General features: G+C 32.8%; 1 protein-coding gene across 5 annotated transcripts in view; it reads left to right on the top strand.

Moving 5' to 3' along the window:
- Positions 1-16,622, top strand: part of ROCK2 (Rho associated coiled-coil containing protein kinase 2) — a 102,650-nt gene that overhangs the window by 75,127 nt on the left and 10,901 nt on the right. For 3 of the 5 annotated variants that reach the window (XM_082755896.1, XM_082755893.1, XM_082755895.1), the window contains exons 8-27: positions 227-318; positions 1,153-1,312; positions 2,035-2,098; positions 3,960-4,039; positions 4,327-4,375; positions 5,114-5,249; positions 5,375-5,466; positions 5,721-5,967; positions 6,310-6,416; positions 7,069-7,228; positions 8,321-8,481; positions 8,881-9,065; positions 10,298-10,367; positions 11,697-11,800; positions 11,954-12,140; positions 12,468-12,561; positions 12,678-12,772; positions 13,234-13,413; positions 13,649-13,817; positions 14,208-14,390. In XM_082755896.1, coding sequence (XP_082612022.1) covers positions 227-318; positions 1,153-1,312; positions 2,035-2,098; positions 3,960-4,039; positions 4,327-4,375; positions 5,114-5,249; positions 5,375-5,466; positions 5,721-5,967; positions 6,310-6,416; positions 7,069-7,228; positions 8,321-8,481; positions 8,881-9,065; positions 10,298-10,367; positions 11,697-11,800; positions 11,954-12,140; positions 12,468-12,561; positions 12,678-12,772; positions 13,234-13,413; positions 13,649-13,817; positions 14,208-14,390 — 2,615 coding nt within the window. The remainder of the gene's footprint in view (positions 1-226; positions 319-1,152; positions 1,313-2,034; positions 2,099-3,959; positions 4,040-4,326; positions 4,376-5,113; positions 5,250-5,374; positions 5,467-5,720; positions 5,968-6,309; positions 6,417-7,068; positions 7,229-8,320; positions 8,482-8,880; positions 9,066-10,297; positions 10,368-11,696; positions 11,801-11,953; positions 12,141-12,467; positions 12,562-12,677; positions 12,773-13,233; positions 13,414-13,648; positions 13,818-14,207; positions 14,391-16,622) is intronic. The other 2 variants (XM_082755894.1, XM_082755897.1) reach the window with 2 other exon arrangements.

Genomic DNA, 16,622 nt, shown 5'->3' with positions numbered 1-16,622 from the left:
CAGTGGATATTAAGAAACCAAGTACATTTTATATAAGAAACTACAGACCTGTGGTTGGTGGTTTTTTGGTTTTCTTTTTTTCTTTTATTTGACTATTAATGCGGTTTACAGGGACAGCCTTTACAGAAAGTTGCTCTGCTGCTTATGAGCAAGTCAGAATTTAAAAACAAAGCAAAACAAAGTGCTGTTTTTCCTAATGTGAATTTGGCTTCTTTGCTATGTTTAGGGATGTGCGACTTGGGAGAAATGGGGTAGAAGAAATAAAGCATCACCCTTTCTTTAAGAGTGATCAGTGGAACTGGGACAACATTCGAGAGAGTAAGTAAATTGGTTTAAAAGTAGATTTTTATTCAATATTTGCATAAGACTACTGTTCAGTAATAGCATATATAAGAAAGGCTTAAGGCTCTATAAATTAAGCAAATGTTTTCTGTTATCAGGAATCTCTCTTAAGCTTTCTTATTTATCATTTGTATTATAAAAGCTGTATCAGTAAGAGATAATAGATGTTTTTCCCACTGAAATTATTCTCACATTTATCATGCTTGAATTGTAGATTTCTATAGATTTGAACAGCAGAACTGGATGTTTTAGAAATCTTGGCAGAATAAATTTTTAATAGGTTCTATTTTTTGTGGTTTTGTTATTGTTGTTCTGATGGATTTCTGTTTTATTTATTCATTTTTTAACCTTTTAACCTTTTTTAAAATGTGTAATTAAGACTAGCTTTAAGAATGGTCTTGTTGGTTTTACTGCTTTTTGTTTAAAGTATTGAGACTTGATAGCTTTAGGCAGAAAAACAAGTATTTCTGTTCCTGTGCTTGATCATAACTTCTGAAGTATTTACTGAAGTTTCTTAAAATGGTGATTGCATTTAGTGTGCCATTCCAAAATGTGCTTACTTTAGCAAATACATTTTGAGCATTCGATATTCCATATACTAAGCAAATAATGAAAAAATACTTTTCCTTAGGGAAATAATATTATATATTATATCACAGTAATATATCACAGTAGTATGTACAGCTCTACTGCATGTTTAATACATATTTAACTAGCATGACAACTTACATAGTATGCTTCTTAATATTAGAGGTACCAGTATGTGCCAAGTGGCTGGAGTGAAGTTGATCTTTTCTCCCCCTTCTATAGCTGCTGCTCCTGTTGTTCCTGAGCTTAGCAGTGATATAGACAGCAGTAATTTTGATGACATTGAGGATGACAAAGGAGACGTGGAAACCTTTCCAATCCCCAAAGCCTTCGTGGGAAACCAGCTGCCTTTTATAGGATTTACCTACTATAGAGACAATTTGTATGTGAGAATTTAATATGCATTTTTAGAAGTACACCTGCATATTTTTCTTATATCCTACCCCTCTCCCCCTTTATTTTTACCCTAGATACATAATTTATTCATTGCTTTATATTAATTTGTGTCCAACTGTGAAGATACAAAATGCAGAATTTAAGTAGAATATAAGTATATTGTGGCTACCTTGATAATTCTGTTTAAATAAATAGTATTTTTATATATGTAAAAATATATAGTCTTTGTAAATCTGGTTTTGGCTTTAAAATACTAGATTTTAAAACACTAGATTTGTAGTTTAGCTCTAAAATAATTTGGTATTTGTAGAGTTAGAAAAAAGTTTATGCAAAATAATAGCTTGCTAAGGCATCACTTGCCTACCCCTTGCCTTTATTTAGCATTGTTAGTCGTATTCAGTGTGTTTGAATAGTCATGAAATAATTGCAAGTATTAATTAAAAATAAGCTGTTACAGCTTGTTACACAGTAGAAGTGTCTTCAACGTTATACTTCACTTAAGAAGAAAAGATTCAAATTAGAGACATTCAAATTAGAAAAGATTCAAATTAGAAAGCTCTTACCAAGGTAAAACAAGTTTCATTCTGAGAATAGTCTAGGTCAAATTAAGATTTGCGAGAAGTGATTAAAATGCCTTGATTGGTGAGGTTGCCAAAGTTGTTGAAAACTTGAATAAGAGCAGGAGGGATTTGTTTTTGTTTTTGACAGGTTGCTAAGTGACTCCTCTCAATCTTGCAGAGAAAATGAATCAGTGCAATCTAGTAAAAATGAGGTTAGTGCCTTTTTTCTAAGTATTAATGGATGGTTAACTAATTTGGTTAAGTCTGTTACGAAAAAGCAAAGTCAAAACTGATGTCAAGAAATTTTTTTTTTGGGGGGGAGGGAGGGAGAGGCTTTTAGTTTTTTAATGTTCATTAATAAAAATATGTTTTCCATCTACAGTACAGCAAGGAGGTGAGTATATTATTTGAATTATGAAAGGAAGCAAATCATTCCCACATAATTTGTGTTGACATGATTTATCATGAAATACCGTAAATGTTTATTTGACAGTTTTCTAACAGTAAACCAATTGTGTTTTGAAATAGTTTATGAATGAGTTGTTATATTCAAGTGTTAAGGTACTCCTGTGTATAGATGAATGAATACAGATTTTTCCTGACTTCTTTTGGAATCCAGAACTTGTTTTGAAAACAAATGCATGAGACTCTGTTTGCTCCAAACAGAATTACTCTTGGAAAGGTTGTGAATCACGGCTGCACACTGTCTGTGATTCATGACAGATTTATCCAGAGTTTGGAAAAGTAAATTGTCACCTATGTTGATAAAGGAATGTTTATGAGCATAAATCTTTCTCTCAGCTGTAGTGAGTGTCTGAAGCATGTTCATCCAGTTTTTGAAGATTGCCAACTGAATTTAAATATGCAGATGACAGGAGAATGCTACAGATTTTTTCATGTAACAAACTTACTTCATTATACTACTTAAATATTTATGTTATTCAAGTGTAGGTAGTTTATGGTTAACATTTGTTAAAGCTTACTTAATTGTTAAACTTTGAAAAGGAGTTGTAAAGGAAATGCATTATGTATTGGGCAGTGTAAATTTAAGCGCAAATGTTTATTGGACTCTACTTCTTTCCTTCCTGTAATTAGTGAACAGAATAATAGTTTTAGTTTCCTGTTTAATGAGAAATGCAACTGTTTAAAATACAGAGTGCCACATTCATGATACTTGCTTTATATTGTGAGAGTAAAAGTTGGTAAAATGTTGCATTTCATTCTGACAACTTTTTTAATTTTTATTTTTTCAAGCAGTGAGTCTTGGGTTTTGATGTCTTTTTAAGTGTCCCTGTTATGGTAATCTTATAATTGTAACAATTACAAAGTATTTTAGAAAACCACATTTTTGCATTTTATGTTTAGGGGTTGGAGGAGGAAGGGAAAGGGAGGAAAAGAAATTAATTCGATAGCCTGAAGACATGAGTCAATTTAAAAGACTTGTTATAATCTTTTTTTTTTTTTTTTTAATTTTGGGGTACTTGACTCACAATATCTTTTTAATATTTTAGTGAGGGAAACAAAACATTCCCAAATTTCAAGTGTTGCTTCTGTATGTGCTAGATGGAAAAAATATTCTGAATATGTGAGATCAATGAGCATGTTTAGTCTTTTCTGAATAATGTCTGATATTCTCTGAATATTGTCCCATGTGGTTATGTGCCCACCTTTTATTTTATTGTTTATATTTTACTTAGAAAAGACTATCCCAAAAATTCTGCTCCAGCAGGACTCTAGACAGAGAAAATGAGAGCAAATGGCCAGCAGCAACATTCTTTGCCCATAGAAATTTTATGACTCTCAGTCATTCTGTGATAGTTAGCTTTAACATAGCATGTAGGAAATTCTGTTACTACACATCGGTATTTTAAAAATTATCAAGATTAATAACTTGTACAGATGAGAAATAGAAATGCAATAATCTTCTGGTGATAGTTTTAAAAACAAACAAACAACAAACCATAATGTAGATTGAATTCATTTTCTTTGCTCTCCATTTTTTGTTATTAAACTGTTTTACACTGTGATTACAATCTTATATGATGGCCATGCTTATCTTCACATTTTGCTCAGTTTCAGAAAAAAATAAGCAAGTTAGAAGAACAGCTCAGTAATGAATTACAAGCCAAAGATGAACTAGAACAGAAGTACAGGTGAGAATATTTTGAAATATTTGATATGTTCATATAGAAGTGTTATTACACCTTTTGTTTCTGAATGATTAAAAGCTTAAAAGTTCTTGCTACTCCCATGGCTACGTTTTTTTCTTCCTTATCTCTCCATAAGAATCTCTCTATTGTTTGAATAATTTCCCCAGCCATCAAAGTTTCATGTGATTGCTGAAAATAGGGTAGCTTACATAAAATCAATGAGACATATCCAAAGAGTCTAATTTTTGTGTAATCAGTAAGGTTTAAAAATATTTTTCAAATTCCTTCAGGTCTACTAATACTCGGTTAGAGAAGATAGTGAAAGAGCTAGATGAAGAGGTAAGTTATTTCTCATTGGAATTAGAACTTGAACATTTTTATGTGTGTCTTCTTTTCCTTAGGGACCAGAAAATTACTTTTGAGTAGCTGTATATTTATGGCAAGTAACACCAGCTGATTTCCTGATATTCACACGCATTAAATTGCTGCCTCTGCTGAAAGATTTTCGTTATGATTTCCCTAATATCATTATCTTCGGAATCTCCAAATTTTCAATTTGGAGGATAACATAAATACCCCATATACAATTCTAGTAATTATATTTGAAGATGAGAGTGATGTTGATAGAAAAGGAAGCCCATTCTTTGCAGCATTTTTTATACCTGCCCAAACTGTGTCAGTGAAAGAACCCTATTTTGCCCAGCTTTGCACCTTAATGCTACTGCAAATTTATCATTTCTGCAGAGTGCATGTACAACTTAATGTACTGTTCGTTCAGGTGCATGTTGAGATCTTTCAGTACATGTATGTTTCTATGCTTCATGATGCTAACAGATTACAACATTCACTGAAGTCAAACCATCATACAGTCTTAAATGGTAAAAGCTCCTGGCTGTAGTTATTCTGGGCTGTATTTGAACATGTGCTCTGATATGCTGTGTTTGCAGTAAGCAAATGGAACATGTCTTTCTCCACTGTGAACGAAACTGAATGCGTGAGCTGTTCTTTATCACTTAAAAAATGTCAGGATTCTGTATGTAATTAGTGTTGTGTTTTTTTTTTTTTTAATATGCCCAGATAACTTCAAGGAAGAACGTAGAGTCTGCAGTCAGACAGCTAGAAAGAGAGAAGGCTCTTCTTCAGCATAAGAATACAGAATACCAGAGAAAAGCAGAACATGAAGCAGATAAGAAACGCAATTTAGAAAATGAGGGTATGTTGAACGATGTTTGAAGGGTTCTATTTTGATGTGGGTTTTAAAAGATAAAATAAATGAGTTATAGTTGACTTTAAAGCTTTTTCACTGCACTGATTAATTTTGATTTGTTTTTGTTTTAGTTAACAGTTTGAAAGACCAGCTTGAAGATTTAAAAAAGAGAAATCAGAACTCTCAAATATCCAATGAGAAAATCAATCAACTACAAAGACAGGCATGTCAACTTTTTATATGTTTATTTTAAAATAGTAGCTTTTTGAAGTTCAGATTGTGTTAGTAGTGGTGGGAGTTAAAATGTGTAGTGAAGTTTTAAAAGCCATTCTTTTTTTTTCATGTTCCAGTGTTCAAAAATAATCTTAAAAAATAAACCTTTTTATTTCTTTAATCTGTTAAGTGTAAATATCTGTAATAGCACTGGTAGATGTTACATTTTAATTGTTTCTGAAGTATGTTTTTATCAATCCTTAGTTGGATGAAGCCAATTCTTTGCTGCGATCAGAGTCTGATACTGCAACCAGGTTAAGGAAGAACCAGACAGAAAGTACAAAGCAAATCCAGCAGCTGGAAGCTAATAATCGAGAACTGCAAGATAAGAACTGTCTGCTGGAGAATGCTAAACTCAAACTAGAGAAAGACTTTCTCAATCTTCAGTCAGCTCTAGAATCAGAAAGGAGAGATCGAAGTCATGGATCAGAGATCATCAGCGATTTACAAGGTATTACAGCAAATGTTAAGCTTTCTTCTAGTTTCAGAAGTAAAAATAGGTTTTGGTGATGTTATTTGAGCTTCAAACTGTGACTAGGTTAGTTTGCTGTGACTAGATTAGTTTGCTGTTTTATACAGTGTTATTTAAGTGAGGACACAGTAAAGTGAACATGAGTAAGGATATATATAAGAATGCGTATTACTGATAATTTCTAAAATCATCCTTAAGGGAGCTCTTCTTAATAGTCAGAACTGGAAGCTGCTGTTATGTTTGAAATGTTTGTTTAAGTAGATCCAGTACATTCTTTTTTCAAACACTGCCTGGCCTCATAGATGTTTTGTTCATTTTTAGGTCGAATATCTAGCCTGGAGGAAGAAGTGAAAAATGGAAAGAGTGCATTAGCCAAACTGGAAATGGAAAAGAGACAATTGCAGGAAAAGCTTACAGATTTAGAGAAGGTAACAGCACTTCTAAGTAAACTTTGGTATTACATTCTTACTTAATTTTAAAATTTGTGCATTCGTTAATTGAGACATGGGACAAAGTTTGTGAAAAAAAACAACTTGTTTTCAGTGTCACTTTTGTTGTTGTTGTTGTTCTTGCAATTTGAAAAGTGGGGAAAAAAAAAACACCATTTTCCTTATGACTACAATATATTGTACTTCTAAAGTACATAATAATGTACTCCAATGTATAGCTTAGAAGTGCAGAAATAGCACATCGTTTCTGGTGTAAAATCTGACCTTCTTTGAACTATAAGTATTGCCAAAAAAAAAAAAGTTTTTTGCTAATATTTTAGGATTTTTTTTATTGAAGCAAAAGTATTCAAACAATTCTTCAATAAATGTAATTTTTGAACTCTTTTCACAAAACACTGTTTTTAAAGTCTATAATTCTGTATGGTTTTGTAAGTGGTAATGTTGCTGTGAACTTCTAGAGCACGTTGTTATCCTTGGAAAAGCATATGATGAAAGAATTCTTAGTACCTTAGGGTCTGTATATTGTTTCTTCTGCTGTTAGCTTACTTCCAAGCAGGATATTACTGTTGTCCAAAATTTTGTATTTAACCTGATGTATTTAAATTTTAATATATTTTTTTTTCTTTAACAGGAAAAGAGCAACATGGAAATAGATATGACATACAAATTCAAAGTTATGCAGCAGAATCTTGAACAAGAGGAAGCTGAGCATAAAGCCACAAAAGCACGACTAGCAGACAAAAATAAGATTTATGAATCTATAGAGGAAGCAAAATCTGAAGCCATGAAAGGTATTTATTTGACATTACAGGTTGACTTAAGTATAAATTATAGAATGTAGATAATATAATCTTTTAATGTTACTGGGAATTTAAATGTAGTGTGTTTTTTTTTCTTTCTTTCAGTTCCTCTGTTCTTTTTTAAATATGATTAGCATTGTAAAGCAGTTTTAAAAATCAGTTGTAATCCCTCTGCTTTGCTAGGCTAAAGACAGTTAGTTGCTGAGTAAAGCAGGCTCTCTCTTGCTGACATCACTAATTCATTTTCTGTGCTAGGGTATTCTGAACTAATTTTTCTTAAATCTTTCAAACAGTTTTAATAATACAAACTTTCAAGAGCTTATCTATGTAGTCAAATTTCTTATTGTCTTCCTAAATAGAATATGTCAGCAACGTAACACCTGAGGTTAGTGGATAGTGTTAAAAATAGTAAAGCCTTTGCTAGGCTTCAATTGTCACCATGCGTATTCTGGTGTCGCCTAACAATTGAAATCTCTCAGAGAGAAGAATAATTAGCAAACAACTTCAGAAGATGGCTCTTATTTTTTAATTGAATTGCTTATGTCTATTGCGACTGATTAAAAAGCAACCTATATACCTTATCATTCCAATTGCAGAGCATTCACAAAAATTTTGAGCTTGCAGATGTTTCAGAAAAGCACAAACAATTCAGTGGTAATGTATGAGTCACTTCGTCTGTCAGTTTCCTGAACAGCTTCAATTCTTTAATTGATTTCAGATTATCATCGTCAAAGCAACGCTTCATGGATTGATACAAAATATTTCTTTAAAAAGTAACCGCCCTTTTATCCATTCCAGATGTGTTGCAGATAAGCTAGAAGTTATCTTGAAACTCAGAAGTAGGAAATAGGTCTCAGGCAGAAATATTTGCAAAGCATCCTCTTGGATGCTTTTTCATGGTTTACTGTGAAAATTTTAATGAATTACTCTTCAGCAATCTTTCTCTTCAGTGCTAAAAGAACAAACATTTTATTTGTTCTTAAGAAGGGCTAGACCTCCTCCTTCCTCCCACCTCCTTCTCACTCTTGAAACCCTCTGAAACATGGACTGATTTACATTGATACTAAATCTCCTTCTTCACAGAAATGGAGAAGAAACTTTTGGAAGAGAGAGCTTTAAAGCAGAAAGTAGAAAATCGATTGTTAGAAGCTGAAAAACAACGCTCCATGTTGGACTGTGATCTCAAACAATCACAACAGAAAATAAATGAACTCCTTAGGCAAAAGGATATACTAAATGAAGATGTACGTAACAATGACAAAAGAATTCTCTGGAACATTGTTTTAAATGTCTTTGTATTTTCCCTGTTATATCTGTATTAAGGGATGTATATGAAAGTAAATGGCAGCAATTTTTACTTCTCCTTTGTATTTGGATTTAAATTTGCTTTCTGTATTTTCACTTCTCTGAAGTATTTTGGCATTTTTGATCTTAAAAAGTTTTTCTTCTGGAATGTAAAATGCTAAGAGATGGACATGGAAAAACTAGCTTATTTATTCTATACTAATAACTTTATTCAAGAAATAGATTTGTCTATCAAAAGATGTGTACAAGTTGTAAAAAGATGTAGAAAGAGTTAATAAGAAACACTGTTACTTCCTTGTGTAGATTTGTAAAACTTACCTTTCTGTTTATGTTTTTAGGTAAAAAACCTGACATTAAAAATAGAGCAAGAAACACAAAAGCGTTGTCTCACTCAAAATGACCTCAAGATGCAAACACAACAGGTCAATACCTTAAAAATGTCAGAGAAGCAGCTAAAACAGGAGAATAACCATCTTCAGGAAATCAAATTAAGTCTGGAAAAACAAAATAATGAACTTCGCAAGTAAGCAGAGTTGCTCAGTCTATTTTTTATTTTTTTAAAGTAACGCTGATTTGTAATTTTCTTTTTGCAAAAGCTGAGAGCCACATTAATTTTAAAGATTTTTACACAGAATATGCTATTCCATAATGCAAAATTTAATTGTTGTTTAATATAATTTACAGCGACTCTAGCCTTAGTGATTGAGCAATGTATGGATGGATTTACAGTAGAAAGTGTTTGCTTCCCTGAAGACCTAAAATCAGAAACAAAAAGAGTAAAAGAAAAGAAAAACCTTAAACACAAGAGTGTGAGGAGTTGAGAAACATTTATTTAGGAGAACGCTTAGGAACTTTTCTTCTAAACAACTGAGTGCTTCAGTGAAGAGGAAAGATGCGGTCATTACTAGTCTAGGAGAGGTTATTAGAGTTGGACAGTAATGCTAATACAGAGCTGTGAAGTGTAACCATTGGAAATAACCTGTGCTAAGGGAGTTTAATCACACATTAGACCTTCAAATTGGAGTTGTGTTAAATCCTAGCAATTCTTCTTCAAGTTCTTACAAGCAATTATTGCAACTGAAAATAAATATTAAGGTTTTCTTACACAAAGAATGTACTTGTGACTGAAAAGACAAGTTTAATATGTATATCAGGTGTGTTTTATTCCTTGCTCTTTTAGACTTCTGATGATGTACCTTGTGCTTTGTCTTTTCTGTGAGTAAGATGAAGTTACTCACTTGGAAGACTAAGTATGATGATTTCTATAGCATAAAATAACAGTGGAAGTCTTTTCTACTACATTACTGTTCTTCGTTATGTGACTAAGTGACTTTGAGTTGTTTTACAAGATGAATTCAAGAAATGATGCCTGACAAAGAATAAAGGCATTCTCAGAGTCTGAGCTCTAGCAAACAAGAAACAAAACAGTCTGTCAGATCAGTGATGTTTTACATGGAAATAAGATTCTGTCAGTGGCTGTTTGTTTTATCAGTGTATCTTAGTGGTTCAACTGTCAGACTGTTGTAGTTTGTATGTGAGTGGTATTAAACTGGTGTCTCATTAGTGTAGCGTTCTGAGTTGCACGGGTGAAAATGAGAGAAAGTCTGGTACCCAAAGGAGGTGTCAAGTTTAACTGCAGATCATACTTTGATCTAGACAGACTGAGGATGTTAAGAGTGTAAATGAACTCCTTTCTGTTTACTTGTTTGGAATATCTCCCTATCTTTTCTTTAAACGTAGTATATTCCTTTCTAGGGAACGTCAAGATGCAGATGGACAAATGAAAGAGCTTCAAGACCAACTTGAAGCTGAACAGTATTTCTCGGTATGTTTTATGTTTCTTTATTTATATACTAATATGTTTATTGGGTGTAATGTTAGCTTTTCTTCTTCCTCCTCAGTCATGAGGCATTTCACCGCTCAAATATTAGGCTAGTTCTTTTACTTCTGTCTGTCTTCAGTCTTGTCTGCAGCCCTGTTACCACTCTTTGCTCTTGATCACTGAGCAGTGTAAAAGAGGTTGTGTTAAGAAATCTAACAGCTTTGGAAGGGAGTCCCAAGCACAGTTTAGGGAGAAGTAGTCAAGCAGCTCTTTCCTTCTTTTCTACAATGTAAATGATTTTGTGCATGTTTCAAGCATTTTGCATTCAGCATCTGTTCTACATGTATGCTGCATGGGAGAAAAAAACTCTATTATCAGAATCATGTGGCATTATGAAACATTCATATAAGGCTTTGAAGGAAATTTCTGCATTGTAGTTACACTTGGCAAAGACCCGTTGAGAGTTTTTGCTTCAGTGTGATAGGTACAATAGAGTAAATAGGTATTGCTGGTAGAAATCATTGCTATCATATGAAGGGTAACTTATATTAATAGTGCACAGCCAGCCACAATGGAAAGGCCAGAGAGCTTGCTTGAGAATTAAAGGAAACTTATGCTTCTACTGTGGTCTTTATGTCAGTGAGTAAAAGGACTAACTGATCAAAAAGCCGTACATCTGAAAGGAGACAGAACGGGAAAGTTGAGGTCAGTTGACTGCTGTGGATGGACCAGAGAGAGAATTTTGAGAGTTGTCTTTTAAGTCCTGCACTAAATCCACTTGCACTTTATCTGTTTTCAGTCATTCTTAGTGCACAGAGAACATAATTTTTCTTTCATTTCCTCTATATCTCTAGGTTTGTATCCCTTTCAGAAAAATCTAAATTTCAAATACTTTCCTAATCTATTTTTCTCTTACTCCTTTATGTCTTTTATCTTTTGGGCTGTCATGTTGCTTTCATACATTTTTATGGTTAGAGTCCAAGCTCTACCTAATCTACCTCTGACAGAGATTTAAATTAGTAGAGAAAATAAAATTCATATTGTGAGTCCTATGCACAGTATGCTTGCAAACATATAAAATGTATCTCATAGATCCATCCACAAACAACACAAGTTTAATACAAAACAAAACAAAAAACCTTAAATGAAGACATATTTGGAAATGATGAAGACTTTTAGTTAAATTTAGAGAAAGCATTGCACTGTTGTACTTGAACTGAGTGTGTGATTATAGAGCTGTACACTACATCATCTTGTATCATCACATCATTTTTGTGAACCTTCAAGCTAGAATATGCAAGTCACGTTCTTTTTTCCTACTTTAAATTCTAGACTCTGTATAAGACACAAGTTCGAGAACTTAAAGAAGAATGTGAAGAAAAGACCAAACTTTGTAAAGAAATACAGCAAAAGATACAAGAGTTACAGGATGAGAGGTAGATTTTACTACTGCTATTAATGCATAGAGCAGGATGGCTTTTTACTGCTTTTGTTTACATATGTTTTTTTTTTTGTTTGTTTGTTTGTTTGTTTGTTTTTTAAGTAACTTTCTATTTTTTGAGTTAATAGTATGTACCAATAATTTGCAGGGATTCCTTGGCAGCTCAGCTAGAGATTACTTTGACAAAAGCAGATTCAGAACAACTTGCACGTTCCATTGCTGAAGAACAGTATTCTGATTTGGAAAAAGAGAAGATTATGAAAGAACTGGAGATTAAGGAGATGATGGCTCGGCATAAACAGGAACTTACTGAGAAAGATGCCACCATAGCCTCTGTGAGTAATACGCATCCTAATTTTGGTAAAGGTTTATGTGGGCGATAGTTTCATTTGCAGTTGGATTTATCCAACACTGTTTAGCATACTTAAAGGTAAAAATGATATTTAAAAATATTTCTTTATTATGACTTAACTAAAAACAAAATCTCATACCCTGTTTCCTCCATGAATCTCTTGGATCACTGTTTTCTGTGCTCCTACCTCTCTATAGTTAGTCCTCTTACATTGCCTGTTTTTCGCTCTCAGGCATTTCCTTCCGTAGTGTAATGCTTTCATATGTCAAATGTTTTTAGTTACATAGTCACATATACTTTTTGTTTGCAGTTGGAGGAAGCAAATAGAACACTAACTAGTGATGTGGCTAATCTGGCTAATGAGAAAGAAGAACTGAACAATAAACTGAAGGAAGTACAAGAACGTATGTATTCTTTGAACCAAATGCAGTTAAATAAAAACAGTATCATTTTTAATAGTACTGTTTCTTTTGTAATGAACTTTAATTGTTTTCTTTTTTTTTTAATTACATTGCTACAGAAATTACAAAGCTAAAAGAAGAAGAAGCAAATATAGGAAATATTAAAGCACAATATGAGAAACAGTTATTGAATGAAAGAACATTGAAAACCCAGGTAAGCAAATGTATATAAATGAATGAAGAGCTAGTGTTCATGAAACAATTTTTAGTAGAAAACTTACTTAGTCTACTAAGTAGACTTACTGTGTGGTGAAACTTCAACTGCATGTTTCATCATAGAGGAATTCCTAATCGTCCTAATTCTAATTCCTCGTGGATGCAGTCCACCAGCATAAATCTAGACTTCAGTCAAATTCATATGGTTTTCTTTTTCATTTATATTCCTCTGTAATTTCTATAAAATGTGAAATTTCTGATGTCAATCTCAGTTGCTTTTTAGAGTTATTGTCATTTTAATCAAAAGATGTATTTTGGGGCTAGCTAACAGAAACTGAAGAGAACTATTAGGTTACTAGTGCCTGGTCATGGTTAGGAGAGAATGCTCTTCTTCACAGTATAGCAGTATGTACTTATTGATGTTTGTTTTTTTTTCTTCTTCTTTTTCTTCATGGGAAGGCTGTGAATAAATTGGCTGAGATCATGAATCGGAAGGGTCCAGTCAAACGTGGAGCTGACACTGATGTACGGCGGAAGGAAAAGGAAAATAGGAAACTGCATATGGAACTGAAATCTGAACGAGAGAAGTTAACGCAAATGATGATCAAATATCAGAAAGAAATCAATGAAATGCAGGCAGTAAGATTCTCTTTGCAAATATAAACATTGATAGCATTTGCTGTAATATGTGTTGAATTGATTCGTGTTTTTAAGGTAGCGTATAAAGTGTCTATTCCTGAATTTGCATGTCTGAAAGAAACATGCAGAATATATTATTGAGACTGGCTGCAAAGTCTCCATAAGTATCTACTCAAGTTTTCTCTGAGTAACTGAATATAGTAACAATAGGAAATCTTTTCATCTATCTTTACAGCAAATAGCAGAAGAGAGTCAGATACGCATTGAACTCCAGATGACTCTGGACAGCAAAGATAGCGACATTGAACAGCTTCGTTCACAGCTACAGTCATTGCACATTGGTCTAGATAACAGTAGCATAGGCAGTGGACCTGGAGATACTGAGACAGATGATGGATTCCCTGGTATGTTATTTTTATTAATATTTCTGTGTTAATTGTTTGTATATCTGTGTTTTACCAGAAATATTGAAATACTCCTCTGATGTTTCTTGGGCTTTTTATCTTTGTGTTTCTGTCATCTTATCAATGCTTTGATAGTGTTCACTATCCACATACTAACTACATCTATCTGTAATCATGTAATCAAACTTCATTCTTAAATTTATTTGAAAAAAAAATCTTGAAAAAAATGTATTGTCTCACATTGGAACTAATTTTTTTTTTCATCTGTATGACAGTAGTTAATTTGCAATCATTTTGTTATGTGATGAAATGTAAAACTAATACTCTCTTCTTAGGGATTTTGTTTTGACTTCTTTTCTACCTTTTTCCTCCTTTATTCTTTATGTTTAGTCCATATCACTCAATCCCACACTGTGGAATCCATGTCTTTTACCTACCAGCACTCTTCCACCTCTGTCAGTATTGCCACTAAGCCTTCCAGTTCTCGCATGCTTCTTGATTCTGATTCTGATTCTGACTCAGAGGAAGAACCTTTGTCTTGTTCCCACAGCCCTACAGAAGTTGATAGTACAGGTGACATTCCTGAGAACTGCTTGGTGTTGTTTTTATTGTGTTCTTTTCTCAATTTCAAACTAACACTATTAATACATTATATATTTAAACAAACCAAAAAAAAAAAAAAATTGGCAGCAAACATTGTAACTAAAGGCATGATAAATTTTGCATGAAGAAATAATTCACCTGTTTCATCTAAATGTTTTCAGATGGTTGCTGCCATTTATAAAACACCATTTTTATTAAAGCATTGAATAAATTCTTATTCCTTATTGTCTTGTTCAGATGGGTAGCCTCTATGCAGTATCTTATGTGTTATATAAGTTATATGACCTTAAGGTACTGGATACCAAAACGTCAAATTATTTGTGTTTCAGTGAAATGTCAAGATATCTCTTCTCACAATCTGAATGTGTTCATTACTTGTTCATAGAAATTCAGTCTTCTGAGTGTACCTTTCATTTTTCTTTTTGCCTTAGTTTGAATCTTAAATTTGATTCTTGTATGATAAAGCAAGAAAAAATTACTTCTATTTGTTTTTCTAGATGCATAAAGAATATAATTAAAGAGCTCTGGTAAAGCAGAGCTTTGTGTTATTAATTATATACTCATTCTACTTGACTACATGAACACTGTCTTGAATAAAAGTTGTACTTAGTGTTAATGTCAGAAGCGGAGCTTTTTAATTGCGTTCAATTTTCTATATTTTACTTGAGGCTTTTCTAAGAATACCTTTCAATCAAAGGCTTTTTTTTTTTTATTTTTTTTAATACAGACATTACTTCTTCAGACTAGAGTAAACCATATGGCATTTCCTATATTTTCTTCATTCTCTTTTTTTTTGTGTGTGTGTGTGTGTGTGTGAGGCTTCTGGTGAAAGAATTACTGAGTACTTACATATTTTTTTCTTGTTAGCTGCTCTTGTGTTATGTGCATGGTTTTATTTTGTTCTAAAGTAAAAATCATACCTAAGCTAGGACTGTTCACTAAGATATTTGCAGCAGATTTGAGGTTTGATTTTTTTTTCCTCCTAGTTCTTACAAACACGTGCTGTGAAAATTTGGGAACATTTTGGCTTTTCTCTGGTCTGTTAATATAGAATGAATGCCAGAAATGACAAAATATAATAAGGAACTCATTTTTTTCACTTTCATACTATAGTTAGAGAGATTACAGAGAAAGATTAGAAAAAAAAAATCTCAACATTAAGAAATCCATAATGCTTCCTGCATGTGGGTTTTGCATCAGCATTATGCTTGCTACTGCTTATATCAGGTGTAGTTGAGAGGAATAATTTGAAGTGACGTGTGAAGTAAAATATGTGTTAGAGAACTGCTTCACATACTTGGCATTAAACTGTGTCATCAGCAGCTATTGTTAAAGGGAAATGAAATTTGAAGACAGAATATTTCTCAATAACCACTCTTCAAGTCTCTCTAGATGTAACAAAAAATCAATGAATAATATTTATTACACTATACTAAATATGGGCATGGGATTGCAAATGCCATCTGATGAGAAAGAAAATAACATTTGCACTTTGGGGGCATTTCTGTGCTCCTTTCATGGATTTGTGTTTGTTTATACTAAAGGCTTTGTAATTTTAGCCTTGGTGTCTGTAGCAGGAGAGGTTAACTGCTAGGGTGGGAAACCAATCATGTTTACAACTGAGTTTTTCTTAATAAATCATAGGAGAAAAAAAATCTTGTATTAAGTGGAACTATAAGAATAGTGTCAAAGTCTATGAGATATTTACTACGTGTTACCAAGCACAAGGAAAGTCTGATCCTGTTGAGCTTTTAGGTTTTTTTTAGTTGCTGCTGAAATGTGTATGTCAAAAAACAGTTGAGCTATTAATACTGTTGATAAAACTCATTTGACTAATGCAATGGTGAAATATAAAATATCACAAGTGTGTGAAAGCATAGTTGAATTTAGGCAAGGCCTAGGGTTTGCCCAAAAATTACTTATTTTGGATTAGAAAGTGTAGGAGATGTAGGCAGAACTAGAAAAATAGAAAAAATGTATAGAGCAAAAAAATATGAGTAAGAATATAAAACTTCTGAAATTTTACCGGGAACACAGAGGATATATGTTAACTGATGGTAGTTTGCATTATTTTGTCTTTTGTGCAGAACTGGATGTCATGTGTTCTGTACTAATATCTTTGGATGTTGTTCTAAGTGGAAAAGGTAGACCTTAAAGTCTTTAAAAAAAAAAAGCCAGCAGCAAAAACTTAAGGGAATGTGT

The sequence above is a fragment of the Aythya marila genome (assembly GCF_965140915.1).
Source record: "Aythya marila genome assembly, chromosome: 3".
Taxonomy (NCBI): domain Eukaryota; kingdom Metazoa; phylum Chordata; class Aves; order Anseriformes; family Anatidae; genus Aythya; species Aythya marila.
The sequence above is the reverse complement of the archived record's forward strand: the minus strand, read 5'-3'. Positions and strand labels throughout refer to the sequence as shown.